This window comes from Marmota monax, unplaced genomic scaffold, assembly GCF_021218885.2.
Source record: "Marmota monax isolate L192 unplaced genomic scaffold, Marmota_monax_Labrador192_F-V1.1 WCK01_AAM20220418_F8-fsc00145, whole genome shotgun sequence".
Classification (NCBI taxonomy): domain Eukaryota; kingdom Metazoa; phylum Chordata; class Mammalia; order Rodentia; family Sciuridae; genus Marmota; species Marmota monax.
This window is the reverse complement of record NW_026695201.1, coordinates 5,055,149-5,082,444: the sequence shown is the minus strand read 5'-3', so window position 1 is coordinate 5,082,444 and position 27,296 is coordinate 5,055,149. Positions and strand designations below refer to the sequence as shown.

Below are 27,296 nucleotides of genomic sequence, written 5' to 3'. Positions count from 1 at the left end.
TTTTTGTAAATCTGGTTTTAGATCCATATGCTCTTTCATTTTTCTTTGTAGTACTACTTCAAATAAACTATCAAAAATTGTTCTTCAACTTTCTCCATGCTTTGTTTTAAACAGAAAAACATTAATACAGATGAAGAACAAACACTGACTTATTTATTTTCCTTCAGAACATTAGTCAAGGATAAAACAGCTCTATTCTTACATTTACATGTATGTAAACCAATCATAATAGTCTCTTTATCTAACACTCTACCTTTATAGCGCTCCTGTCTTTAAAACAGACACATAAATCCTCAGTTCTCTTCCCTTTAATTATATCTAGGCTATCTCTTCTTCCTTTAAGGGTCAAATTTACCAAACTCTCCATCTAATTTCTCTCCTGTTCTCTTCTGTCTTTAGTTGGGATTCTGTTCTGATTACCCTACCATAAATGTGATCTCAAGTCACCAATGATTTCTATGTTTACAAAAACCAAATGGTATTTTTCATTTCTCATTCTCAGAGAGCTCTGTAACATCTGATAGTGCTGATCACCTACATTTGAACTCTTCTTCCTTGACTCCACATTTTAAAATAAAATAAACAGGTTGATTTTTTTCCCCTTCTTCCAATTCTCCTTCAATATCTCTAATAATTTCCTCTGTATTTACCTGTTAATTCTTGTTCCTCCCACACTATTTCCTTAAATGGCCTTCGGCTTTGTTTTCCACAGGGCTTTGTCTTGGTCTCATTCTCATTGAAAAATAAACCCAAAGGAACTCAAAACATGTTTTGAACAGAGCAATGAAATTAAACTCCAAGTTGATGCCTTTAAAAGGTATGACATTTGTATATAAAAGTTTTATACAGGCAACGCAGGGAAATGAAACAGTGGTGCAATACTTATTTTAGATCAAATCTTGGTTCTGCCACTTTCAACCTATGTCAAAATAGAAAAATTAATGAATTCTGTGCCTCAGTTTCTCCATCTATAAAATGAGAATAATAATTCTACCTGTCTCATAGGAATATTGTAAGGATTAAAGAATGACATATTGTACACTGCATAAATTATTACTAAATTTAAATTACAAAACTGCCAGCTCTTCAAGAATCAAATCATTAATTCATGAGCCTACCTTGTAATTTGACAACTTTTGTTGTTTTTTGCTACGGCTATTTTTCAAAATGCAATCTAAAAAGGGAGATGAAACAACTACATATGGAAAAATACATTATAAAATAGTACAACTACTAAATAGAGCAAACAAATAATGAACACTTGGGAAACTATCCTGATCTAGATGAATCTGTCCCTCATTCTGAGAATTTTAGTTGTTTATGGATGTTTATTTTATTTATTTGTATGTGGTGCTGAGGATCAAACCCAGTGCCTCAGGCATGCTAGGCAAGTGCTCTACCACTGAGCCACAACCCCAGCCCCTCATTCTGAGAATTTTAAAGACTTCATATTATTCATGAGTTTGCTTTGTTGGAATAAGGCTGGGAAAGGGAGGGGGATGGAGAGAGAATTATTTGTGGGCTGCAGTTGGACAGGAGGAATAATTTCTAATGTTCTATAACACAACAGGATAACTATGTATGACAACAATTAATTTTACATTTCAAAAGAGAGGATTTTGAATATTCCCAGCACAAAGAAATAATAAACGTTTGAAATGATGGATATGTCAATTACCCTGATACAATCATCACACTGTATATGTGTACTGAAATATCACACAATACCTCATATAAACATGTTCAATTGTGTATCAATTAAAATAAATATTTTAAATTATTCTTTGTGTCAATAGCTATTCTATGCAAATTCTAGTTATATAGACTATTGAAAAATCATTTTTCAAACATAAAACTTTTTTTTTTATTTTAGCAAGAACCCATAAAAATGTTTTTTTATGTTAGCAAGCAATCTGTCATAGAGCCAAGGAACAAATGACTAAATCCCCTAAAACCACACAACTGTAAATCATATTTAACAAGGAGATTGAGATCAAAAGTTTCTGATCTCAAGGATCTAGCATGCCTCATACAGAATCCATAACAGAATTCACTTACACATAAAAACTACTCTTCTCAATGAGAAGCTCTAAGGAAACAAAAATTAAAATTAGTCTGCTTTGGATAACATACTTCCTTTTTAAGAAACAGCAAAAATATTTCTTTTTCAACACATTGATAATTCGCTACTATTTTGAAAAAACAGAACTTCCAAGGCCTATTTATTCTATTCCTTGTTTTAAAATTAGAAGCTGTATTTAAAATCTTTAGACTGTTAAGTTATTCTTTTAAAAATATTTTTAATTGTTGATGGACCTTTATTTTATTTATTAGTATATGGTGCTGAGAATCAAATCCAATGCCTCACACATGCTAGGCAAGTACTCTACCACTGAGCCACAACCCCAATCCCTAAGTTATTCTTTGGTATTACAAAAATGTAACTTAATGAAGTGCTTAATCTGTATGTAACCAGGTAATTTTAACAAACAGATAATTTGAAGTAAAAACTCCACCAAAGCTGTCTAGCAGATTTGGCAACAAATTTGGTTTTGGAAGGCAAGTATAATTTGCTATTTATATAATCTGTAATATATCTAAAAGCACTAGATATAAAGAAAAAAGACTCTGTATGGGAAGAAAAAAAATCATTGTATTAACTTAGAATCCCTCAATTGTCCTCATTTTAATGCTTACAGTTTTTATTCCTTAAACTATTCAACCTCTTTGCCTCAATTTTCATCTATAAAATAGGACTAGAAATACTTATATAAGTATGTAAGGAACTAATTAGCTTATGCATTGGACAGAGCTTTGTTAACTATTAAGTTTGCATACATTAAAGTCGTCAATAATTATATGTAATGATATACAATAGAAAAAGGATATACAGAGAGAATGTTGCTGATACAATAATTAAGTAAACCTAAGTTAAGTGAATAGACAACCCTATTCTATTTTTTACAACTTGTTTATTAAAAGTTAGAAAAAAAGCCTTCCAAAATAAGTAGTTTTTAATTCCCTCTTCTCTGATAACACTTTTTTTAAAAAATTTGTCTTGCCAAACTCATTTATTCACACTTTTCTCCAGGCAGAATTTGGCTGACACAACATGAAAGTAGAGATTAAAAAATAGCCAAAGATCCACATGTATGCTTTAAGATGTAAAATCTTAGAAACAAATGATGAAGCTGGATCTTTTTGAAGGAAGTTTATAAATGGACTAATTTCCTTTGGTTACTAGGCAATTCTTCCTGCCTATGAAGATTTTAGACACATACTGTCATGAACATACATGGGTGCACAAATATATATAACAATTGTTTTGTGTATATCATTTATACAGGAGATATATATATATATATATATGTAAACATAAATTTCTTAGAAATAGCATGCATTAGAAAAACATGCCTTTCTGCATGTATTAGGTATTAATCTAGGCATTAATTTAGGAAATATTGTTTTCTATGAGACTTTTTCGGTGGCCAACTATGGGAATAAACCTTTGGCAAACATTTTGAACAAATAACATCATTAGTCAACCTTTTTGCAATTATCAGAGGATTTCCTAGAGTCTGTCCTAAATTTCAAGTTTCTGACTCATGTGGCTTGAATTTATACAGATACTAAACACCACCCACCAAAAAAAAGCAGTGAGGTCTAACAACAATCCCTTTCAAATTGCTCCCATCAAATATTTAAAAATAAGAATGTACCTCCAAGTTCTACCTATTGATGTAGAAGGCTGTCAAACATTTCACTTAAGTAATTTCTTTAGTTCTCAAGATTAAGAAAAGAAAAAAAGCTGATTCATCCCTGACTAGTGAAACCATAATTGAACAAAAGAGAAGTCATCACTAACTAAACTTTCTGTGGGATTTTGCACTGCTTATGTTACTTGAATCAGCAAAATAGATTCAAATTTCTTTAAACAAAACAATGGGAAAACAGCTTTTAAATGATCATGAAAATCAATGAATTTTCATCACTGTGACTTCTCTCAGCGAAATGTGCTTAAAACAATTCTGAGTGGCAGGTATTGTGCTGAGTGTAAGGGTGCTAATAAAGAAGCATATGACATGCCTGGCACGGTGGCACACACATATAATCCCAGCAGCTCGGGAGGCTGAGACAGGAGGATCGCGAGCTCAAAACCAGCCTCAGCAAAAAGTGAGGCACTAAGCAACTCAGTGAGACCTGTCTCTAAATAAAATACAAAATAGGGCTGGGGATATTGGTCAGTGGTCAAGTGCCCCTGAGTTCAATCCCTGGTATTCACCCCCTGCCACAAAAAAGAAGCATGACACTTCCCATCTTTAAGAGGCTTAAAAAATAGATAAGAGATGAGCCTTTTAGATGAATTAGGAACCAACAGAAGAAAGAATTTTAAAAATAATACTAATATGGGTTGTGTGGTATAATAAAGTTCATGAAGTATAAGGACCCACCACAGCAGCCCAGAAGAGTGGCCCCAGGCTCTTCCTTCTGCTTAAAGTTGCTAGCTTACAAAGCAAGAGAAACCTTTAACGAAACCAACCCTATTTCCTGGTCACAAATGAATGGAACATGAAGCATGAGCCAAGACTGCCATAGTACTCCTTCATATGAGACAGTGACCACCTTTTTAAGTTTGAATCAGTAACGTGTGAAAAAGACTAAAGTAGAATCGCTGGGCCTGATGTTGAATAAGGAGTTACAACAAGTTATTATTTCAGTTTTCCATGAGGACTTGTGTACCTTCCAGTGTATACAGTGTAAGAACAGAGGGACTATTTGGCTGCTGAGCCAGTCCTCTGTGCTTCTTCAATTTCTACATATCCTATAGTAAGTCCCTATTATTTAAGGTTCTCCTTAGAATCCATACCTATATATGAAATGCTAATAAATGTTTTGTAAGTGACCAAGAAGGACTGAAATGCTCAAATATGGTATGGTACTATACCTAGAATACATGAAATACCTGGAAAGAGGGAGAAACAAACATCTTCGAGGCAGGCATATATCTACCTGCAGCTCAGTTTCTCCTCTTTTATTATGCAAGTGTTTGAAATAGATGAAAAGATACTTTCAAGTGTTTAGTCTTTATTTATAGGACAGAAAACTTAAAAATAAATAAATAAAAATTTCCAAAAGTAGGCATCAATCTCATTTGAAAAAGAAATATCAAATGAGTAGGGATATATTGGCAAACAGACATTCAGAGCCAACTGAATCAAAGAGAATCCATTCTTTTTGTTGTTGTTATTGCATTTTAAATATACGTTTATTTTATTTTTATGCAGTTCTGAGGATCAAACCCAGTCCCTTATACATGGTATGTAAGCACTCTACTAATGAGCCACAATCCCAGTCCAAGAGCCCATTCTTAATAAGAAACAACCCTAGAAAGATTTTTTTAAAATCCTTTCTCTAGATATTGCTACATGAGAAAGAAGCATCTAAGGGTAAAATTAAAATTTTTATTGAAATGATAGACAAACTAATATATTTCCCCACCTTTCTTCTCAATGTTTTCTTTTTTCCCCTCTCTTGAATCACTTTCTTATCTAACTTTACTTGAGCTTTTCTGAATATTTTTGTTTCATGCTCTTGAAATTATTGTTATATTCTTTAATATCCTCTCCCTCTCTAAAAAGACCGTCATAAAAACACATTAAGAAAAATATATATTATTTAGCTTTTTTCTTATTCATGTTATCAGTTATGACACGTTCAAAGTGACTTGGAAGTTTGAGAAAAAAGTTATTCTCCATCCCCAGCACTCCAAATCATATTAAATGTTTTAATACATTTAAAAGATAAAGGGAAAAGACAAGGTAGTTAGAGGGAAACAAGTTATGAATACTAAGGTAGAGGTAAAAACACTTAAAAAAAATGGAAAGAACAGAAAACTTTTTGGGCCTTTGTCAAAATGTCTGGGTCTATAAGCATTCTTTCTTGCTGACCTATACCAGGAGCTCAGTAGTTATCCAAGAGTGTGTCTACATTAGAGAAATAATGTCAGCAGCTCAACTGTAATGAGATTAAAGGGTACAGGAATGTCGGGCATGAGGGAGTGTAAGTTTGGGAGAGACTTTGTTTATTAAATAATGGTACAGTGAACAGTCAATGGCTACTTCTACTTTTTCCAGTTATTAAAACACTTAAAAATATATATTCAATATAAAAAAATATGGCTTGTTTATTGGCTGTGTTATTAATGTCCAGTTCCTGCAAAGCAGAAACTTGAGGCTTCAGAAGTTCTGCATTTGTGAGTTTCCATTATACTAATTTCTGCCAATGAAATTAATAACCTAAGTGGGAGAAAAAGTCTACACCCCCCCTGCACAAGTAATGCCACTTGCATTTTAGGAAAGTATTTTAGAAAAGACCAAGAATGACAAGAGCAAAAAGAACAACAAGAGCAAAAAGAACAATCTAGGTACTTAAGAACCAAATTCCTGTCTCATGACATAATTTAAAGTCATCACAATAAAATTAAATCCCTTTCTCCTACAGTTAAGAAAAAATGCAAGACTATTGTTTAGTAACTCTGCTATCTGGGTCTATACTAACTTTTTCTTTAACATAAAATGCTAAAAAGTGATAAATAACCAATTAGTAAACGAAAAATCTAAACAAAATGTTGAGACAGTCTCAACAGTCTGCCTGAACATCAAAGGGTAGGAGTGGAAATCATTAATTTTCTAACAGTACTTTTCACAGTAAACTAATGAGAAACAGCTTTTCCTACATGCTGGAAAGTGCAACTTGTCTATTTGAAAAAAAAAAAAAGAACTCTGAAGGGATGGGAGGGAAAGGGAGATGGCACAGGAAAGAAGGTGGAATGAAATAGACATCATTATCCTAAGTATATGTATGAAGATTCTAATGGTGTGAATATACTTTGTATACAACCAGAGATATGAAAAATTGTGTCTGTATGTGTAATAAGAATTGTAATGCATTCTACTGTCATATATAGCAAATTAGAATAAAAAATTATTTAAAAAGAACTCTGCGCATCTTCTTTTATAAAAATATTTTTTCTATTAAGAAATATTTTATATCTATTTTTATATCTATTAAATATAAAAATATTTTTATATCTATTAAAATAACTTTTTTTCTTCCCCAGAAAAATGCTACTAACCATGACTTCAATCCATGGTTTCATAACTGTTATTTCTTATACACATTATACTGCTTTCATCAACTAATAAAGTGTCCTGAACTATTAAACAATGAAAGAAAACTATTTGACTACTTGAGTGTTAAAAATATTATTCCGTAGTAACCTCCATAACATACATTTTAATGCATTTGTTTTAACATCCATCAGTCTCCACATAGTGGTAGACACCTTTTTTAAAAGTATATTCCCTCCCCATTTTAAACAATTATATCAATAGTAAATACTCATCAGTCAATACAGTTGAAGTCTTGCTGAAACCCTGTTCTTAGCTGCCCTCTTGCTGCTAAAAAGGAACTTTAGAAATACACAAACTGTCTGAGTGAATAAGGTGAACATAAGGAATCCAATCAAAAGGCAAAGATCATGAGATGCCATGTCTAAAGAATTCCAGATATCTTAGGATATCTGAATAATAACTAAAAATATATAAAACATTTTATCTCCCTAATCTACAAATGCCAAAATTTTTTGCCCTAAAATTCTGAGCTGCTAGATATTTATAGTTTAGGAAAAGAATTACTAGTAACTGAGAATTTTAGTAATAGTGAGTAGCAACAATAATCAGAGAATCAATTATTTATTTCTATTGTTAGTATAAACTTACTTCTAGCCATATACATCCCCTCATATTCTTTTTTTTTTTTTTAAAAAAAAGACAAAAAAAAAAAAAAAAAAAAGGAAGGAAGGCTATAAACCATTGAGGAATTCCAAGTCACTTATATATTTCTGGTTTAACATATAGCACTCTAGAGAGATATTCACATGGCACCTCTATGAAGAATATATTGTCATTTTGTAGGAAAGGTAAATGGAATGTAAATAGCTATACATTTGTTTCCATTTAGTCTAACATCTGTAAAATTCAGCCATGCTAGTATAAACATTTACATTTGCATAACCTGAATGATTATCTAATGTATTCTTCACCAACAAAGTAAATACTGAAGAGAAGAAAGAGGAATAAAGATTCCCTAGAACACAGATCTAAACATTCCACAATATGTTAATGAGTCCATGATTCATCTTTAATTCATCTAAAACCTACATTCATCTTAAATTCCTCAATAACCAAATGGAAATTGGCTTTAAAAGCCTAAATATGAAATGTTTATGCTTTTACTTTTCCTTTGGTTATAAACACATAGTATGGTTATAGGGATAATTGAGAATAAAGATCAATACACAGCTTATATTTTCTAAATATACAGTCATAGTCTAATTCCATGTGTGCCTTCATGATGCTAAACAGCTCAAAGTCAAGTATATATATAGCACTGAGAGTATTCCACTCACATATTTATTCTATATTGATTGCTTCCTATCTCTCACATCTTTCTATCTCCAACAATATTCAGCCCAATGTCTTATACACAGTAAGTACTTACAAATATTTGCATATTTTTTCAAAATGAACTTACCCTTCGAAAGGACACAACATAAAATGTATCTCCCCTTCTGCGGATGGCTTCAAAGAAGTCTTGATAACTTCTGGGTGAAGCATAGTACACTTGTAGCTCATTCCCTGAGTTCCTACTAAAGTAAGAAAAAGGTAGAGTGTTAACAAGTAAAAAATGTCTAATCCTCCCCAAAATACTTTCTACTCTTAAGTCTATGTCTGAATTATAAGAGTCTTTTCAACAAAAAAAAATCAGTAGCATTATAGAAATCATTTTTATTTTTTTACTTCTTAAAAATTATTTTAAATTGATACATAAAAATTACACATATTTCCGGGGCACAATCTGATGTTTTGATACATGTGTACGTTGTTATAATGTTCAAACCAGAGTAAGCATACTTATCACCTCAAACATTTATCATTTCATTATGGTAAAGGCATTCAAAATACTCTATTCTAAAATCATGGCAAGGTAAATGGATGGAGTTGGAGAATATAATGCTAAGTGAAATAAGCCAATCCCCCAAAACCAAAGGCTGAATATGATATGAGGGTGCTGACTCATAATGACCATGGGGTGGGAAGCATGGGAGGAATGGAGGAATTTTATAGTTAGGGCAAAGGGTAGGGAGGGGAAAAGAGGGGTGTGATGGAATAGGAATGATGGTGGAATGAGTTAGACATCTTTACCCTAAGTTAATGGATGAAGACATGAATGGTGTGAAAATACTTTGTGTATAATCAGTGACTTGAAAAATTGTGCTCTATATGTGTAATATGAAATTAATTGCATTCTGCCATCATGTATAACAAATTAGAATAAATAATTTTTTAAAAATACTCTATTCTAATGTTTTTGAAATATACAGTACATAATCATTAGCTATGGTCACTCTTCTACACACCAGAACACCAAAACTTATTTCTCTTATCTAACTGTGACTTAGTACCCATTGATCAACCTTTCCCCATCTATCCTGTCCTCCTGTTCTCCCCAGCATCAGGTAATCACCATTCTATTCCCAACTTCCATGGGATCAGTTTTCAGATTCCATATATGAACAAGATCAATGCAGTATTTGTTCTTTCTGTGCCTGAATAATGTTCCCCAGTTCCAGTCATGTTGTCACAAATAACAGGATTTCCTTTTTATAGATGAATAATATACCATTATGTATACAGACCATATTTTCTTCATTTATTCATTACGTACAATTAGCTTGTTTCCATTTTTTCACTATTGTGAAAAGGGCTGCAATAAACATGCAAGTGCAGATGTTTGGTAGTGACTTTTATTTTTAAAGAGAGAGAGAGAATTTTTTAATATTTATTTTTTTAGTTTTCGGCGGACACAACATCTGTGTTTGTATGTGGTGCTGAGGATTGAACCCAGCAGCACGCATGCCAGGCGAGTGAGCTACCACTTGAGCCACATCCCCAGCCCTGGTAGTAACTTTTAAAGTAACATTTTGAAAAACCCCAAATTAGGATATTTATAAGGTCCAGTTCTAAAATTCTCATTTCTGAATCAAGGTTCTAAAATATAATATATGGTCAAATATACTGTAAAACATGAAATTTTTTTTAAATTATCAAAACCAAAGATTTCTCCATAAGTTTGTATGATTTAAAAAATTTTATAATGAAAATTAAGTCTGAAGAAATGTTATTTTTCACCATTCTGTCAAATATACGAAGGTGATCTTGCCTATGAGGCTACATCAAAAATGAAAAGAATCTAGGTTTAGAAACAAATACACCTTGGTCTACTTGCGTGGACATTCTTCAGGGTATGGATCTCTCTGAGTAACCCCAGTTTCCTCATGAATAAAATGAATATAACCACAGAAGCCTTGGAGGATTTTTAATGGAGTCAGAGATGTCATCTATGTAAATGACCAAGGATGAGTCCTGTTCTATAGGAGTCATTCCACAAGTGCTAGCTACTGACATGAAAAGCACCATATAGGCACCTTGATAATTTAATGAACAAACTTTAATAATACCTCAAACTATATCATATGTGAAAAGATATACTCAAATGATACTAAGCAGTTCTTAATAATATTTTTAGTCTTTAGTGTTGAACACAATAAACCAACATCCAGAAGAATGAATGGGACCCTATAATGCTTCATTCTTCTCCAAAGAGAAAAACTTTTATTATCAATAAAATATTATTAACTTAAGAGAGAAAAAGATTGACCTAAATGGAAACTATAAATGAGCTATAAGTTCTTCCTTTGAGGGGCTGGGGTGATGGCTCAGTGGTAGAGCACTTGCCTAGCATGTGTGAGGCACTGGGTTCGATTCTCAGCACCACATATAAATAAATAAAGTTCTATCAACAACTTAAAAATTTTTTTTTTAAAAAAGATCTTCCTTTGAAACAACTGCATTTGCTCATTAGACAGTGCTTGATTACAGTATTTTGGATATACAGACAATTCTTGTTATTTCTGGTAGATGTGCTCTAAAGAGTCACCACTAACAATGAATTAGTGAATCCTAAGACAAATAAATACAGGATTGGGTTCATGTAAGCCTCTGAAAGATGATTATATTTTGGTCGTTCAATATGTAACCTCATTTTATGCATGTTTTTGTTTAAGGACACTTTCTTTAATAAACATTGAACTTACAGCCAAAAGCATGGTAGCTCATGCCTGAATAAAACTTTACAATACCTTGGACCTGTCATGGGCTTAGGTACACTAGACAGCACCTCAGCAATATGCTTGGGGTCCTTTTAAATAGGACAATTGCCAATAAAAGGTATAAAAATATGAAAAACATGACACTAAATGAACTACGAAAAGGACCTTGTATATACTAAATAGTGAAACAAGAAGGTAAAAGGTTGTCTGGTTTAACCTTACCTTAGAATATCTATGCATTTTTCAAAATGCTGTATTATTTGGGGGTTACAAATAACTTTTATTTTCATTTATTTATATTTTGGTATCAAGGATTGAACCCAGGGGTGCTTAACCAGTAAGCCACATTTTTACATTTGATTTAGAGACAAGGTCTTGCTGGTTGCTTAGGGCTTCACTGAGTAGCACAGGGCCTTGCTAAATTGTTAAGGCCAGCTTTGAAATCTTGATCTCTTGCGTCAGCCTCCTGAGTTGCTGGGATTACAAGTGTGTGCCATTGTGTCCAGCTACAAATAAATTTTAGCAATTAAGCAAATATAGAATCCATAAGTAAGATGATCCATGAATGAGAATGGACTGTAACTCATTAAAAATATTTTTAACTAATGAAAAAATACTATGCCATGGTGAAAGATGCTTAATTTCATTTTGTTGCATATGGATTTCCAGTTTTCCCAGCACAATTTGTTGAAGAGACTATCTTTCCTCCGGTATTTGCTTTTGGTGCCTTTGTCCAGTATGAGATAACTGTATTTATGTGGGTTTGATTCTGTGTCCTGTATTCTGTACCAATGGTCTACAAATCTATTTTGGTGCCAATACAATGCCATTTTTGTTATTATTGCTCTGTAGTATAGTTGCTTTTACTATTTCTATGAGAAGTGTCATTGGGATTTTGATTGGGATTGCATTAAATCTGTATAGTGCTTTTGGTAGTATGATCATTTTGACAATATTAATTCTGTCTGTCCAAGAACAAGGGAGATCTTTCGATCTTCTAAGGACTTCATTAATTTCTTTCTTTAGCATTCTGTAGTTTGTAGAGGTCCAAGGACCTAGGAATTAGACCACAGACCTTGTGCCTAATAAAAGAAAAAATAGGCCCAAATCTTCATCGTGTCACATTAGTCCCCAACTTCCTTAGTAAGACTCCTAGCACAAGAAATAAAATCAAGAAACAATAAATGGAATGGATTAGTGAAGACACTCCTAGGTATAGTACTTTCTTTGAATTGTTTCAAAATCTTAAGTACTATTTTGTAGTGAAAAGGGAATTTTATGTCAAATGCTAGGGTATGAATTCTGGTTCTGGCACTTGGTTCTATGACAATGAAAAATTACAAAAAAAAATTAATGACTTGCCCAGTTTTTTCATATATAAAATATACTTCAAATTATTATATGGGTTTAAATATAAAAATGAATAAAGCATCCAGCAAGACATCTGTATAGAACAGTGAAAAACAATATTCCCCTCCCTTAGGCTTATGAAATAGAGGCAAATCAAGGAGAGGGGAACTATGAGTTTTTAAGATTTTCAGTAAAATTACAAATGAACAGCATTCTGACTAAATCTGCATTTAAGGGACTGAGGAGAGATTATCCTTAGAAATTATCTGACTTTACTCAGAAGAAGTATTTTTTTAGAAGTAGTATATTTTATATGAATTAATATGAAAGGCACAGATTAAGACAAATTAAGGTAAAAAAGAATTATGAATTTCAACTTTACTAAAACACAAGCTAGGGCTGGGGATGTGGCTCAAGCGGTAGCGCGCTCTCCTGGCATGCGTGCGGCCCGGGTTCGATCCTCAGCACCACATACAGAACAAAGATGTTGTGTCCGCCGAAAACTAAAAAATAAATATTAAAAATTCTCTCTCTCTCTCTCTCTCTCTCTCTCTCCCCCCCCTCCCTCTCTCACTCTATCTTAAAATAAATAAATAAATAAATAAAACACAAGCTATTTTAAATTCCCTGGCCAAAAGCTTCTTGATACTTTCTTACCTGATACTAGTGGTTTCTGTGTATTGGACAGCCATCAACTGAGAATTTGAGCCCTGTTCTAGAGCACCCTGAAAGAGAAAAATAAAAAAAAAAAAAAGGTCTAATGCCACATAGTGAAATTATATGATGCTATTCCTATGCTGTCTTATTCTATCTTTATATGTACTAAAGAATTCATATTGGTTTTTCTATGGATGTTGTGACAAATTAAGCTCATGTAATTAAACATCAGCATAAAAATCCAAACCCTTTAGCTCACAGTCTCACAGAGATGTGTCTCTTAGAGATTAAGACACTCAAAACACTTACCCATATAGAGTTTAAAGAAAAAGAACAGAAGTTTAGACCAAGCACAGGTTTTATGAACAAGCTATACAAGTATTACTGGACACATCACAACTTAAATTTATCTAAAATAATTATGTTTATCAATGAAAAGTTCCTAAGCAGTATGAAAAATCCAAAATGAAACTAGATCCCCATTGTTTACTTAAACACAAATATATTCATGCCAATACATTTATGGACTATTTGTAATTAAAGAGATCTCACTGATGACTCACTTGGCAAGAAACCAGTTTAATCTGGAACCATCAGTAGTCCACACATACTACACTAGAAACCTTTCTTTAACATGCATGCGTCTGTGACCTTGTTATAATTCCTGGCAGTTTTGTAAGCTGATCTTCAGAAGAGTTTGGTAAAGGTATCAGAATTCAAAGACATATTACTATTATTACACTATAAAGTGACCCTACTGCTACCCAATCAGTGGCTTAAATAATTGTTTAATTATACATCTCCTGGCATTTGTTTATTTTTGTGCCTTCTATTTCTCAATTTTTTGTTCTTTGTTTTTCTTTTCCTATCTTCTTTTCATTAAACTAGTTCAATTCCATTTATATTTCTTGTATTGGCTTTTTAGCTGTCTAGTAGGACTCCACTATCCATGATTTTGCTAACCATTATTCCAGTATCCATGGTTAACTGTGGTCAAAAATGTTTAAGGGAATATTCCAGAAAAAAATAATCCATATATTTTAAATTCTGTGCTATTCTGAGCAGTGTTATAAAATCTCAAGCCTTCCAGCTCCATCCTACCCTGGACATATATCATCACTTTATCTAGCATATCCATGCTGTATTCACTATTTATCTGTTTCACTTAGTAGTCATCTCAGTTATCAGATCAACTTGTCATGGTATTACAGTATGTCTTGTGTTCAGGTAACCTTTATTTTACCTAATAATGGCCTAAAAGCACAAGAGTAGTGATGTTGGCAATTTTGTTACAGTATATTTTTACAATTGTTCTATTTTAATGTTAGTTATTGTATTTTGTCTCTTATTGTGCCTAATTTATAAATTAACCTTTATTAGAGCTAAGGATGTATAGGGAAAAAAATAGTACATACATAGTACTATCCACTTTAAGTTAATCACAATGTACCTTGAAATAGTATTTGAACAATATAAAATTCTAGCAGTATAATTCTTTTTGAAAAAAATCCTTTATTAGTGTGTTATAGTTATACATACTAGTGGGGTTAATTTGGACATATTCATAAATGCTTATAATATAGTTTGCTCCACTGCAGACCCCTGCTTAGCAGTATATTTACCCATTCATCTTTGTATTCTTTTATTAAATATTAACCTCACAACCATTTTTCCTTTTGCTTTAAAAAGACAATACTCTTTTAAAAACATTTAAACATACGAAGCACACAGATTTTTTAAGCCTGCTTTTTATTACTTATTCTTGTATCCTTCCTTCCTCTATGTGTTATCATTTTTCTTAGTCTAAAAAACTTTGGGAATGTCTGACAGTTTGGGTTTTCTGAATACCAATTTTCTCAGCTTTTTGTCTATCTGAAAATATCTTTATTTTGCCTTCATTTTGAAAGATATTTTCATTAATTTGTCCCTGCACCTTTTCTAACAACTCATATTCTAGGAAGAGGGTAAGATTATGAGAGAGGATGTGTCAAATCAAAGACGTAATATTTAAAAGCAACAGAAATTTCAAATAAATGTCAATTTGCCAGAGTTGCAAAATATTTTATAAGACTTTTGACTCCTTGTGGCATTTAAAAGAGGTAATCTGGAGGAAAAAGAAAGTTGAAATAAAAAAAGAAGATAAAAGAAGAGCAATTTCAGGCTCTCTACCCTATGGAAGAGAATCAAAGGAATTTTTACATGTTTTAGAATCGACAACAGTACAAGCAGAATGATCTTTCTCTTCCTCTAATGGAGAACTTCTTTTGCTTGGATAAATATAGATTCATCCTTGCCATTCCTTTTTTGGTAATACCTAAGATTCCTACAATTCTGACCATGATCTAAGCCCCCTACAGTAAGATATGCACCCAAAATAGAGAAAGAGACAAGACTTTAAGTTACAAATCTTCTCTAAATGAACAAAGACTATAAAACTAAAATAAAATTATTTTTCTTGTGTTGGAATTCCTTTAAGATTAAAGAAAAAACCCTTCCACAGTAAATACGTTATTTTTTAATCTAATGAACAGGATAATATGACAAATTGTATCTAAAGATAAGACAAAACAAAACAAACAAAAAACCCTCATTAAGGCCAAGAATTTGAATCTAATTTTTCATACAGAACACTATAGCAGCTATGTGGGATTATCTATTGCAATTACCTATTTTTGCCTTCCCCTGTATTGCAAAAGATGGAAGTCTAAAAACCACATTACCTGAACTCTTTTGTCAGCAGGGTTCTGGATATAACTTAGGTTCTGACAATAAAATGTGCCTTGTTCCAGACTTAGAAAGCAAAATAAAATTCATTTTTTCTCTAGCCATGATAGCAGCCAATGTGTAAGACTTAGCAGACAAGAGTTTTGCAGTACCAAACTCTGCAGTCTAATGCCAGTAAGCAGGATGGGGGCTGTGAGGTACTCACGGCATATACTGATCGCCCCGTAGCCTCTAAAAGTACTAACAACCAATACAATTGCCATAGTAGGAGAAAAAAAGGTATTGGAGAGGGCCAGAGAAGCACATAGTAGAATCATAATAGATTATCTATGCACATACTAGATAATAGATCGTCTAAGCACATACTTGATAATCATAGAATCTCAGAAAGTCAGAGTTTGAGTTCACCAACATGAATGCTCACATTATTGATGAAAACAGTTCTATAATGGCAAAAATCTATGTCTCAATATAATTTTAATATGCTTTTGAACAAATCACATGCTGCTTACAGTTAAGTCTCCAAAAAAATCAAATAGTTAAGATGTTTCCATTAGCCTATAAATATGCAAACCTGGTGTCATATCTTCCATCTAAAAATAAACCCTCTTTCTTGATTCCTGTAGCTATTCTATTTCTCTATTCACACTTATGGAGATAATCCTAAAATACTCTTTTCCATTTTCTCATATCGTATCATTTCCCACAAAGGCCTCGAAGTAAGGCCTTTATCATCACAACTATAATGAAACAACTTTCATCAATCAAGTTTTAATGGTTGATTTTGATGATAATTTCTTAGTCATCATCTTAACATTTCTTGACCTCTGTGATGATTAATCATATATCTCTTCTTAAGACACTCTTTGCTTGGGGTTTGGGGTACCACAATCCTGCATTTTCTCCTATCTTATTGGTCAGTCACTCATCTTCTCAATTGCTAGTTCTTCTTTCTCTTTCAGCCTCTAATGTTGGTGTTGGCCCAGGGCTCAATGCCTCACTCTCTCTTTTTTTCCTTTTTAGTTTCTTACACTCCTGTCTCCAGTTCCTCTTTCCCCAATCTTGTTATCAATAATGGCATCTCTGTTCAACTAGTACTTAACACGTAGGAATTTCCATTAATTCCTTTTTATTTTACAGCAACAATTTCTAACAGCTCTAATTTCAAAATATACTTGACATCCAAGTGCTTTCCTTTAGCTCCACATCTACCCCACAAGTACAGGCTCCACAGATCTCTTACCTAGACTACTGAAATAGCATCTTAACTGGCCTCCCTATTTCCATTCATGCCACCACACCATGGTCTACTTTGTGTAGCAGCTGGAATGATCTTTTAAAAATATAAGTTAGGACAAATTTCTAAAGACATATGACCTCCCCAAATTGAATCAGGAGGGCACAGAAATGATGAATTCCAAGCAATGAAATTGAATATGCCATCAAAAGCCTACCAACAAAGAAAAGCCCAGGACTGAATGAATTCTCAGCTGAGTTCTACCAGACTTTCAAAAAAGAAATAACACCAATTCTCCTCAAATTATTCCATGAACTAGAAAAGAAGGGAACCCTTCCAAACTCATTCTATGAGGCTAGTATCATCCTATACCAAAACCAAAGACACATCAAGAAAAGAAAACTTCAGACCAATATCCTTGATGAATACAGATGCAAAAATTCTTAATAAAATACTGGGAAATCTCATACAAAACATATTAAAAAGATACCACACCATGATTGAGTGAGTTTCATCCCAGGGATACAAGGTTAGTTCAACATATGGAAATCAATAAATGTAATTCAACATATAAACAGATTTAAGGACACTAATCACATGATTATCTCATAGATGCAGAAAAAGCATTTGACAAAACACAGTATCCATTTATATTCAAAACACTAGAAAAACTAGGGATAATAAGAATATACCTTAACATTGTAAAAGCTATATACATTAAACTAAAGGGCAATATCATTCTAAATGGAGAAAAACTGAAAGCTTTTCCTCTAAAACTGGAATAAGACAGGGATGCCCTCTTTCACCACTCCTATTCAAAATAATCCTTGAAACTCTAGCCAAAGCAATTAGGCAAAAGAAAGAAATTAAAAGGATATGAATAGGAAAAGAAGAGCTCAAACATTCCTGTCAGCCGAGAACATGGTTCTATATTTAGAAGACTCAAAAAATTCCACCAGAAAACTGCTAGAACTCGTACAGGAATTCAGCAAAGTAGCAGGATATAAAATGAACAAACGTAATCAACTGTGTTCCTATACATCTGAGGGGAACCACCCCTGAGCTATTTGAACATCTTCACTAGGCCTTGAGCCAAGGAGATTTTGATTTAGCATTGCAAGCGATTTTGTGGCTCCTCCCACTTAATGGATTGTGCAAAACACTGACCTCTGTCTTTGCTCCCCTAGGGAGACAGATCTTGTAGCTCTGGAGTTGGGCATAACCCACTGGGAGCTGGACAACCCACCTCCTGCCTTATTTGGCATAAAAACACTCTATGGAAAACCTTTGAAGGTTCCCCCATATAACAAAGCAACTGCAGGCTCTTACTCTTTCCAGTGTGGAAGCTCGACCTCTAAGGTTGAAGAGCGTCCTACCCTCCCTTTTCACAATTGCTTTCTCTAGTGTATTTCTTTTCTACCTTTTTTTCTTAGCTTAATTTCACGTCCAGCCCACTTCATGTAGAGGAGACCTAAATTCCAACACGGGCGCGGGACGTGGGCGAGATACACTAATGCTGAATCATTGGAAAGAAAATTTAGGAAAACTATCCCATTCACATTAGCCTCAAAAACAACCAAGCCAAAACAAAACCAAAAAAACGTGGGATTCAATCTTACAAGAGGTGAAAGACCACTACAATGAAAACTACATAACACTAAAGAAAGAAATTGAAAAAGACCTTAGAAGATAGAAAGATCTCTCATGTTCTCGGATAGGCAGAATTAATATTGTCAAAATGATCATACTATCGAAAGCGCTATACAGATTTAATGCAATTCCTATTAAAATCCCTATAACATTCTTCATAAAAATAGAAAGAGCAGTCATTAAATTCATTTAGAAAAATCAGAGGCCCAGAATAGCGAAAGCAATCTTTAGTGAGAAAAGCGAAAGATGAGGCTCACCGTACTAGATCTTAATTTATATAATAGAGCTATAGTAATAGCAAAACAGACAAGACCAATGGAATAGAATGGAAGAATATTATCAGTCAGAGATAAACCCACATAAATATAATTATCTCTTATTAGACAAAGGCACCATAAACATACATTGGAGAAAAGATGGCCTCTTTAACAAATGGTGCTGGGAAAAATGGAATCCATGTGTTACAGAATGAAATTTAACCTCTATCTTTCACCCTGCACAAAACTCAACTCAAAGTGGATCAAAGACCTATACATTTAACCAGAAACCCTATCCTACTAGAAGAAAATGTCAGTCTAAAACTCCATCATTTGGCTTAGGAACTGAATTCCTCAATAAGACTCCTAAAGCACAAAAAGTAAAATTAAGAATCAATAAAGGGTATGGAATCAAACTAAAAAACTTCTTCACAATGAAGAAAACAATCAAGAACATGAAGAGAGAGTCTACAGAATGGGAGAAAATCTTTGCAACCTGCACCTAGAGGATATTTAAAGAACTCAAAAACCAAGTAACCCAATCAATAAATGGGCAAAGAAACTGAACAGACACTTCACAGAGAAGAAATATGATCAGTCAGTCAATAAATGTGAAAAAAAGTTCAATATCTCTAGCAATTAAAGAAATGCAAACGACACCATTTTCATCTCATTCCAGTCGGAATGGCAATTTTCAAGAATACAAGTAACAATAAATGTTGGCGAGGATGTGGAGAAAAGGGTACACCATACATTGCATTCCCCACCAGAGACTGCAAATTGGTGCAACCACTATAGAAAGCAGTATGGAGATTCCTCAGAATCATGATTTGACTCAGCTATCCCACTCCTCAATTTATACCCAAAGGACTTAAAATCAGCATACTACAGTGATGCAGCCACATCAATGTTTACAGCAGCTCAATTCACAATAGGCTAAGTTATGGAACCAACCTAGGTGCCTTCAACAGATGAATGGATTTTTTTAAAATGTGGTGTGTGTGAGTGTGTGTGTGTGATGGAATATTACTCAGCCATAAAAAATGATGACTTTATGACATTTGCCAGTAAACTGATGAATCTGGAGACTATCATGCTAAGTGAAATAAACCAATCTCAAAAAAACCAAAGGTTGAATGTTTTCTCTGATATATGGATGCTAACATACATAAAGAGGGGGTGAGGGGAGAATGGAAGTTCAGTGGATTAGACAAAAGGGAATGAAAAGAAGAGAGATAGAAATAGGAAAAACAGTGGAATGAATGAATCTGATACAACTTTCCTATGTATATATATATGAACACACCACAATGAATACCCACATCATGTACAACCATAAGACTGGGCTCCTAATTAGAATAAAACAAACTCAATGTTTGTATAAATATGTCAAAATATACTTGTACAACTAAAAAGGACAAATAAAACTTTAAAAATACATATAAACCAGGAGCTGTGGATGTAGCTCAGTGGTAGAGCACTTGCCTAATATGTGAGAGGCCCTGGATTCAATCCCTAACCCTCTCCTCACCCTGCCATACACACATTCACACATAAAAATCAGGTCAAGTCACTGCCCTAATCAAGTCTTTCAATGGTGTTTCCTCATGCCATGGATGAAATCCAACATTCTCACTACAGCCTATGAAACTGCGTATTATTTCACCTCTGCAAGTCTCTCTAATATCATCTACCATCTTCCCTCAGTCAATGCATTCCAACCTTACTCAACTTCTTGATGTTGCCTACAGAAGTAAACTGTTCCTTCTTAAAGATCTTTACATTTGCTGTTTCTCTAGAAGATCTTTCACCAGATTTTCCCTAAATCTTTACATTGTTTACTCTAACATTTTCTGTCTACATAGTAAAAAACAATGTTGTCATTACAACTTTTTCTTCTTCCTGAGCACTCAGGAAGGCTACATATTCCCAGTCTCTCTTATAGTCAATTAGGCAAAATGAAAATTTTAGCTGACTAAACAGTGGCTAAAGTCCAGGCCTGATCCCTAAAACCATTTGTATTATCTTCCAAGCTCTCTTCCCACCATTTAAAACTAGAAACAAAGATTTCAAGTTATCAAGTTGTCGGAGCTACACAATAGAAGGTACATGGATCCCTAAGACACTATTTGGAGAAAAGCCATTTTAGAGAACTATGTTAGACACTGTAAGAATCAAGTTTTTATTCTATTAAGCTAGGGAGATTTTAAGGTCATTCTAACAGCCAGCATTAATTATCTTGACAATACCTTGTTAAATTGAAACTTTTTCAGAGAAGCCTTTTCTCACCACTCAATCTAAAATAGCTTCTCATTTCTCAATTCAAATTCTAACCTTCTATCACGCTTTATTTTTTAGAGAATTTATCTTAAGTTTGAGGTACCTGTGCATTTATTTGTTTATTGTTTAGTTCTCCCACTAGAAGGGGAGAGACTTTATTATACTCGCTACTATATTCCCAGGGTCTGGAACAGTTCCTGGCTCATTATCACCACCACAGATGTTTATTGGGTACTCACACTGTGCAGTTGCTAGTCTAAGCACTTCAGAAGTAGCAACATATATCTGATGAATGATGAATGATTGTAAATGGTGCTTTGTGACAAACAAGATTAAGATAGAAGCTTTACTGAATAGCTGAGTAAGCACTGTCATTAAACCCAGTAGTGGCACTTGTCTAAGTTCAAAAATGTCCTTCATTGATGTGTCCCATGTTTTAATACCCTATTTCTGAAGAGCTCTCAGAAGTAAGGAAACAAATAGTGTTGTTTATTATACCAGTGGTGCCAAAAATATTTGATAAGATATCCATGCACAGTAACTCCTGGACGGAAGCAAATTTGAAGAAGAGAGCAGGAAAGCGCATCATGCCTGAACACAGGAAATGAGTATTATAAAACTTAAACCAAGTGCCATAAAACCTGGGCTAAGAACAGTGGTGGCAATGAAGCTGCACCAGAAGCAGCTATGAGAAGTAGGTAAAGCTTAAGCTTGCCAAATCTTCCAGGAGAGATACCACCTCTGTGGCGGGGTAGGGAGAGAGCTTCCAATGATTAGCAATCATTATTCCAAGACAAGTAGAAACAAACCTGAAGAACACGAGTTTTCTGTTGATTGTTTGTCATTCTTCTTGACTTGGTCCTTTCCACTTCATGTCTATGAACCCAACCTCGAAGTTCATGATTTAATCTATAAAACAGATAATCAATTAAACATATTTCTCAGAAATAAAATTCTTATCTCCTGGTGAGAAATGAATTTAATCATTCTGTAGGTTCCAAAGAGTATTCCAAGTGCCTAATTACTTAGTATTTCTCTTTGATTTGAATAACTAAGATTCTTAACTGAATATTTAGTAAGATATGCATTTTTATATGGTAGGTTCCTCCATCAAAAATTCAAAATTTAAAGAAAACCATAGCTAAGTATTTGCCAAATATAAATATTGAATGCAAAGTGTTTTTTTTTTTCTCTTGGGCTGTGTGATATACAAATATCTGAGACACTGGAGAAAACAATCCATAGGACTCCTATCGCAAAAGAATATATTAAGGCCTTTGAAAATCATGCCTTTGGAGAGAAGGAAAATGATGAACCTAACTACCTGGGGGGGGAATAAATTTTTTCAATAGTAGAAATTTAAAAGATCAATTCAATAAAACTTCCCTTTATTTTGCTTACTTTCTACAGAAGTTGCAAATATGTTAGACTATCCTTATTTAACTATAGCTGAGTACTATTTAACATTTAAAAAAGGAGGCAGTTTTTAAGGCTCAAGGATATGTCCAAAATCAGGAAAAAAATTTGAGAGAAAAGGCAATACAAGAAGGGTGCAATAATGGGAAAGTGTCTCTAGAACCACATAACCTCAAATTATTGTCTTCCTAATTTGAAGAAAAAGGTACCTTCTGCTATAAAAGTCACCACCCAGTTAGCACTTACCCTGGAATTTTAATTAATTTAATTCTGTAGTTTTCAAATAAGACATATTGCAATATGCAACCATTATATTAAATAGACCCATAATCATCTATCTTAGACTAGTAGGGCAACTGCATAGCAACTGATACACCTGTGGCTATCCAACAAATAATTTAGGGATTCAACCACTCAGCAAATCTGAACAAAGACTTTCCTAGGTTCCAAAGCTAATCATGGGAGCCCACTTATTTATTTTACAACAACTTATAATACTTACCTGAGAGATTCTGTTGTGTTAATCAGGGGTTGACAAGGAGGAGAAGGAATATAAAGTAGTGGCTCTTCAGTTAGCACCATTAGGGCTTTGTCATTTGAAACAGAATGATCATATCTGAAACAAACATGCAAAAAATTTGTTTTCTTGCTTCCTAAATTCCTAGTAAATTTGATATAAAATCATCAACTTATTGAATTCATATCTAGGGTTTGACCGTCATCAAAATCTGAGGTGAAAATTAGAATCTGAACTGGGGACATTATTGCTATTTATTATCTTCAGTCTGCTATGTTATTTTTACTGGGCATTTACTGTTGATCATATTCCAGACCTTATTATATTTTATTTTGAAACAGGGTCTTACTCAGTTGCTGAGATTTTCAATAAGTTGCTGAAGCTGGCTTTGAACCTGTGATCCTTCCACCTCAGCCTCCTGAGTTGCTGGGATTACAGAGGTTTGTCTGCTATTTGAATCTCTATTACTAAAAATTCTTATTTAGATTAGTCCTGAATTTCCTTACATAAGATCTCTGGATTTATAAAACTAGATAAAACACTCAAAAAGAAAAAAATATAAATTCGTAAAACTGAACATGGAAATATTCACACTTTTCATTTATTCATTCAACAAATATTTGTTAACTGCCAACTGTGTGCTGGGAATCCAAAAGTGAACAAGAGAAATGAAGTCTCTGCCCTCAAACAGGGAAGATGGACCAAATAAAAGGGAAAAAGGCATAAAATAAATCCAAACTGGTATGTATTATGAAAGAAACAAACAACTGAAATTTCAAAGCAGCAGCAGTATTTAGTGGCCTGAGAAGGAGATGGTATTTAAGATAAGGCCTAAGTGATAACTAGCCCCACAGAGAGAAGGGGAAGAGTATTCTGGGTAGAATCAGGTGGGGGAAAAAACAGGCTCAAAGAACATAAAAAAAGACCCAGGGCTTAAGAGTTGTGAGCAGACGAAAGGTAAGCAGGCACAAGAAGTAAAGAAGACAGAGGAAAATGAGATCAAGATAAGGAACTGCTATATGCAAAGAGAAGTCACAATCATATTTTAAGAACATATTTCTATTTACATTTACACCTTGACACTATACAAAAAATGAATTTACTGAAAAGGAGAAGACTAAAGACCAGTTAGGAGAGAAGTATAGCAATTCAAGCAAGAACTGACAATAGCATGGACTAGTTAGTTTCATGGCAATAAAAATGGAGACAGTAGACCAATCCTCAAGGCAATTTTTGGAAAGAAGTTCAACAACAGTGGTGAAAGAGATGAACAAGGGTTTCTCGCTTAAACAACAGAAAAAAAAATGAGGACTGTTGTAGAAAACCCACTGGAGGTACAACAAGGAAAGGAACCAAATTCCACTTTGCATATGTTAAGTTTGAAATATTACAAAAGAGAAGTCAAGCCAGGGTGCGCACATGTAATTCCAGCAACTTGGGAGGCTGAGGCAGGAAGATTTAAGTTTGAGGTCAGCCTTAGCAATTTAGCAAGGCCCTTAACAACTTGGTGAGGCCCTGTCTTAAAATTAAAAGATATTAAAAAGGATGAGATGTCCCTTAGTGGTAAAGTGCCCCTGGGTTCAATCTCTGGAAAAGGATGGGGTGGGGCAAGAAGACTAGTAGATACATGTGTTTGGAGTTTGGCGACTCAAAAGAGAAGTATGGACTAGAAACATAAATCTCAGACATCAGAATATACAGATATGGATTCTGTGTTAAATTATGGGTGAGTCACTTAGGCAGAAAGAAAACAAAAAAGCTCACAGTTCAAAACTTTGATATTTCGATAGAGGAGGAGCCCACCAAAACCAACCAACCAAACAAACAAAAACAAACTATGAAGCATCGTCAGTAAAATGGAAGACTAACATATGAACCACCACAAAAGGAAAGTCTTTTCAAGAAGAGAGTGATCCACACAGCCAAATGCTAAGGAAAGGTGAAGTTAAGATGAAGACAGAAATTTCCATTGGATTTGACAATACTGAAATCACTGGCCTCCTTGGCAAAAATAATTTTGGCAGAGTGGAAAGCTAACTTCAAGATAAAGTCAGACAGAAGAAAGAAATTAAAGGGATACGAATAGGAAAAGAAGAACTCAAACTATCACCATTTGCTGATGACATGATTCTATATTTAGAAGACCCAGAAAATTCCACCAGAAAACTTCTAGAATACATAAATGAATCAGCAAAGTAGCAGGATATAAAATCAACACACATAAATCCTCAGACAACTTGGAATAGAACCACCATTTGACCCAGCTATCCCACTCCTCAGTTTCTACCCATAGGACTTAAAATCAACATACTACAGCAACACAGACACATCAATGTTTATAGCAGCTCAATTCATAATAACTAAACTATGGACCAACGTAGGTGCCCTTCAACAGATGAATGGATAAAGAAAATATGGTGTCTATATACATGGAGTATTACTCATCCATAAATAAGAATAAATTATGGTATTTGCTAGTAAATGGATGGAACTGGAGAATATCATGCTAAGTGAACTAAGCCAATTCCCCCAAAACCAAAGGCTGAACATTTTTTCCGATATGTGGATGCTAATTCACAATAAGAAGGGGATTAGGAGAGGATAGAAGTACTTTGGATTAGACAAAGGGGAATGAAGGGAAGGGAGGAGGAAAGGGAATAGGAAAGATAGTAGAATGAATCAGATATTACTAACTTATGTGCATATGTGATTACACAAGCAATGTAATTCTACATCATGTACAACTAGAAGAAAGAGAAGTTGTACTCCATATATGTATAATATGTCAAAATACATTCTAGTATCATGTATAAGTAAAAAGAACTAATTTTTAAAAAAAGGTAAAAGTCAAAAAAAAAAAGGTAAAAGTCAGAGATCTGTGTGTATGCCATATACAAGGGAAAAGAAGCAAGAGCTGAAAATATATAGAACATTCTTCCCTGCAACTTGTATCAGGAACATTCTTTTTTTTTTAATTTTTGTAGTTATAGGTAGACAGCATGCCTTATTTTATTTGTTTATTTTTATGTGGTGCTGAGGATCAAACCCAATGCCTCACACGTGCAAGGCAGGTGCTCTGCCACTGAGCTACAGCCCCAGCCCGAGGAACATTCTTTATGTCCTCTCCTCTGGCTATTAAGGTTAAGTAGAGCTAAGTTGTTTGGAATAAAACAGCCTAAAATTAACAGTGGATGGAGAGGGAAAAATATCTGTCTTGTGCTTGGTAAATGAATGCCTGTAAAAGGCAGCACACATACACACACACACACAAAAAAAATCTAACAAAGACCTGTCACATATACATTATGTTAAAAATCACGCCTATACACTTATAAAAATATAAGCAAGGTAGTCCTTGAGAAAAGTCTAAGACTATTTTATTTTTTTTAATTTATTTATTTATTCTAACTAGGTATATATGAGAGCAGAATGCATTTTGATTCATTGTACACAAATGAAGCACAACTTTACATTTCTATGGTTGTACACGATGCAGCATCACACCATATCACAGTCATACATGTACCTAGGGTAATGACATCCATCTCATTCCACCATCTTTCCTGTCCCCATGCACTCTCCATACTCTCCCTCCCTGTTGCACAATCACAGTTCCTCCATTATTGCCATGCCTCCCTCCTCCCCGTTTTGGATCAGCACCCACTTATCAGAGAGAACATTCAGCCATTGATTTTTTGGGATTGGCTTACTTCGTTTAGCATGATATTCTCCAACTCCATCCATTTATCTGCAAATGCCATGATCTTATTCTCTTTTAATGCTGAATAATATTCCATTGTGTATATACACCACAGTTTCTTTATCCATTCATCTACTGAAGGACATCTAGGTTGCTTCCACAGTTTAGCTATTGTGAACTGAGATGCTATGAACATTAATGTTGCTGCGTTACTATAGTGTGCTGATTTTAAGTCCTTTGGATACAGACTAGAAATGGGATAGCTGGGTAAAACG

The 27,296-nt window shown here is 33.9% G+C and overlaps 1 protein-coding gene across 2 annotated transcripts in view; it reads right to left on the bottom strand.

The window, feature by feature from the left end:
* Window positions 1-27,296, bottom strand: part of Atf6 (activating transcription factor 6) — a 238,101-nt gene that overhangs the window by 105,208 nt on the left and 105,597 nt on the right. For both annotated transcript variants that reach the window (XM_046428915.2, XM_046428916.2), the window contains exons 11-14: window positions 23,307-23,420; window positions 22,198-22,297; window positions 13,241-13,308; window positions 8,596-8,710 (exon numbers count right to left, since the gene is read on the bottom strand). In XM_046428915.2, the coding sequence (XP_046284871.1) occupies window positions 8,596-8,710; window positions 13,241-13,308; window positions 22,198-22,297; window positions 23,307-23,420 (397 nt within the window). The remainder of the gene's footprint in view (window positions 1-8,595; window positions 8,711-13,240; window positions 13,309-22,197; window positions 22,298-23,306; window positions 23,421-27,296) is intronic.